Source organism: Hippocampus zosterae, unplaced genomic scaffold, assembly GCF_025434085.1.
Source record: "Hippocampus zosterae strain Florida unplaced genomic scaffold, ASM2543408v3 HiC_scaffold_347, whole genome shotgun sequence".
NCBI lineage: Eukaryota > Metazoa > Chordata > Actinopteri > Syngnathiformes > Syngnathidae > Hippocampus > Hippocampus zosterae.
The window spans coordinates 20,573-23,687 of NW_026262893.1; the positions used below are offsets into that span (position 1 = coordinate 20,573).

Sequence of the window (3,115 nt, forward strand, 5' to 3'; positions counted from 1 at the left end):
CTCGAACTGCTGTTCCAACTCGATCCTCCTCAGCTTGCTGCCATAGTTGAACGACTTCGCGAGCATCTACTCTTTACGGGCCTCGAACTAAGAGCGGGGCATGCCGCTGTCCATGGCCCGAAGAATCACGGGGCCCAGCTTGAACCTGCTGCGGGGAGACAGGCTGCCGATGTCCAGGTGCTGGAAGCAGTCGCTTTCTTCATTGGAGGAGGGCTGCCCTCCCTGTACGATCTCACAGATCTTGATTAATCGGTCCTCGCTGCAGGAAGAAAATTTAGGACTGAAGGAGGACTTGTTAGGGGGACTGTCGGGCGTGGGCTCACACTCGAGGATGTCCTCGATTACAAGGAATGAGTTGCCGATGGGCTTGGCCGTGCGCTTCGGAGATGGAGATGAAGGCTGGTTGTAGTCCAGCTACAGCTCTGACAGGGGCTGCTTGTCGTGCCTCTGCTCGAGGGAGGGTGAAAGGTCCAACTCACTCTCCTTCTGGATCGCAGAGATAGTCTCGTTGATCTCAGGCGAGAACAGCTCCCGATGGGGGTCCTGCAGGGCGGTGGCTAGCTCGTGGCTGAGGGGCTTGTAGACCCGAGGCGGTTTGCGGAAGTAAGAGTCGGTAACCTTTTCGGCCAGCTGCCTGAGGTCGTTGAACTTGGCGGTGGAGCGGCAGGTGCTGTCGGGGCCGGGAGTGTAGAGGGTGGCCCGGAAACGCAGAGAGGGCGGCTTCGCCTTGAGGCGCTGCTTGAGGCGCTCGACTCGTGCACTCATGACCGTTAAAGATATAATCACTCGGCCACGAAAGGCAGCTGGCTCGTCAGGATGGTTGTGTTAGGGAACTCCTCTAGCAGTGGGTTGTAGCCATTCCGGGTTTGACAATCATTGCCCACCATAAACTCCTTCAGAAACTCACCGCTGCGCTGGATCAGGGCCCGCCGCCCCAGTGTCTCTCGGTGGAGCTCCTGCACTAGCCGGAAGTTTGTCGGGAAGAGGATGTCGGCTTCCCCGCGCTCGATCTGATAGTTCGGTAATTCTTTCGCCTCATGGGCCTTTTCGCCCTTCTACTTGACGACCGGGGCGTTGAGTCCTTCGTGCCGGACTAAGTGCCCGAAGAACTAGTCGAAGTCCGCGATCGTGAAGTAGGGGTAGGGCTGGCTGTGCGCAGCGAGCCTTTCCAGGGCCATGAAGAAGTAGGTCGGTAGGTAGAGTTTGCTCTTGTTTGGCCTGAAGCGCAGCCGGCCATACCGGAACATCAGAGATTTCGCTATGCTCATGTGCGGCAAGGGTTAGCGGTCCTTGAGCTTTTCCCAGATGGCTAACAACCGGCGCAAAGAGGGGTCGGCTAGCTCCTCATCCAGCTACTCAATAAAGGTCCTGGGCTCGCCCTCAGCCATGACAGCGCATTGTCGCCACTGCTTGTCCCGCAGCACCAGCTTGTCATGGGGCAGGTTGTCCAGCACCTCGCACATCACGATGAAGGTGGGGGCCTGCAGCGGCCTGTCGCAAAAGCTGAGGAAGTCCGTGTTCTCTAATTTGAAGGCCTTGCGCTCCACCAAATGCCGGTGCGATTTGGTCACCCTTGCGAGAGTGCGCTCGAGCAGCACCTGAGAGACATCCACGCAGCGATAGCTCATCGTGCTGTAGACCACAGGGAAGTGTAGCGAGAAGAAGCTCAAGAGCGACTCTGCCATTGCGCCCGATCCGGGCCCCACCTCGACGATGTGGAGGGGGTGTTGCTTCTTGAGGGCGAGGTGTCTCCGAGCGATGCTGCTTCCCACCGCGTAGCCATAGTGCGGAAAGAAGATTTCCGAGGGGGTGAGCCAGGAGCCGGCTGGATAGAGCTTGGCCAGTTCGATGAGGTAGTCGGATTTGCCGATCATGGCTTTGAAGTTCATGGGCCGGGTGACCTGCCCCACCTCGGAGGCCTTGGCATAAAAGCTGCCAACTGTGTGGCACATCCGGTCGAAAATGAAGTCCCTTACCAGCAATCGCTCCATTATTTAAATTTCTTTATCAAGTAGAAGGGCGAGAAGGCCCACTAGGCGTAGGCGGAAGAACCTGGCTTAAAGACATAGCAGCTAAGCAAAAGTGTTTTGGACTATCATGGGGGTTGTTCTCGAGATTCATGACTTAATGGGTAGACGGTGGCTGGGCCCGGTAAGGCACACACCCTGACAATGGGGTGAGATCTTAGACGAATTCCACTAATCACTCCTTTATTTAAATGTCACTCGCTTTCACTGTCCAGTGACAGTCGCCGCTCATACAGCATCAGGCACCCTGCTGCCAGATTGGCCACGGCGCACCCCAGCACGAACCACCCGGCGTAGGCGTTGCGTGTTCCGAGTGCTGAGGCTGTCGCCAGCACCAGCGCCTTGCTGCTGCCGAAGAAACTCGCGTTGAACTGGTTGTCGACCTGAACTGTGTAGGAGCCGGGACGCAGGTCAGTTTCGAGCACTCCCCACAGCTTCTGGAAAGAAGGCAGTCCTGCCACCCGCATCCAGTTGATGAACCGCTCGTCCTCGGGGTCGATCCACTGCTCCTGGGCGGAGTTGGGACTGCGTTTGAACTTGAGCCCTTTGTCGCCCGGCCAGCTGATCCCACTCGGTGTCACGTACAGGGACCCGTCTGGACCTGCGAGTGAGTAGGTGTCGTTGAAGGTCGTGAAGGCGATGGCTCCACAGGGCGAGGCCACCGCATCAGGGTGAAGCGGCACTCCTGCCCAGCTGCTAAAGATGCCTAGCCGAGCCAGGTCCTTGTTGAGAGAGGCATTGACCCCGCAGGTGCGACGAGCCTAATCGACGGAGATGGTCTAGCCGGCGAGTTGCTGGCTGTTCTGGGACTGGGCGTAGACCCTGCTGTTCTGGTTGAACCCGTCCAGGCGGTACATCAGGTAGATTGGCTGTCGGACTGGCCGAGGCAGGGTAAACTGCAGGCTGGTCTGGTTGGAGTAGGGGAGGGCTAGCTCGAGCAGTTATGAGTTGGATACGAGGATGAAGACGGCCCAGGCCAGGAAGAACACGGCGGAAAGAGCCAGGAAGGCGAGGCGGACGACCCAGGCCTCGCGGAGGGTGCAGTGGGCCCGGGCGGCGGTGACGCAGCAACTATCCTGGCAGCGCAT

At 58.5% G+C, this 3,115-nt stretch overlaps 1 protein-coding gene across 1 annotated transcript; it reads right to left on the reverse strand.

The window, feature by feature from the left end:
- Positions 1 to 2,221: 2,221 nt before the first annotated feature.
- Positions 2,222 to 3,115, reverse strand: LOC127594977 (uncharacterized). The gene is made up of 3 exons (XM_052056696.1): positions 2,984 to 3,115; positions 2,812 to 2,935; positions 2,222 to 2,733 (listed from the first exon to the last, which is right to left on the reverse strand). Exons 1-3 carry the CDS (start codon positions 3,113 to 3,115, stop codon positions 2,222 to 2,224), a joined length of 768 nt encoding a protein of 255 aa, XP_051912656.1.

Excerpts from the sequence above, each read along its gene's own strand:
- LOC127594977 (XM_052056696.1), bottom strand. The coding sequence starts at position 3,115 with ATGCGCTGCCAGGATAGTTGCTGCGTCACCGCCGCCCGGGCCCACTGC. Across the intron at positions 2,936-2,983 it reads CCTGGGCCGTCTTCATCCTC|ACCAGCCTGCAGTTTACCCT; the intron begins GTATCCAACTCA and ends TACTCCAACCAG. Across the intron at positions 2,734-2,811 it reads GAACAGCCAGCAACTCGCCG|GCATCTTTAGCAGCTGGGCA; the intron begins GCTAGACCATCT and ends TGGCTCGGCTAG.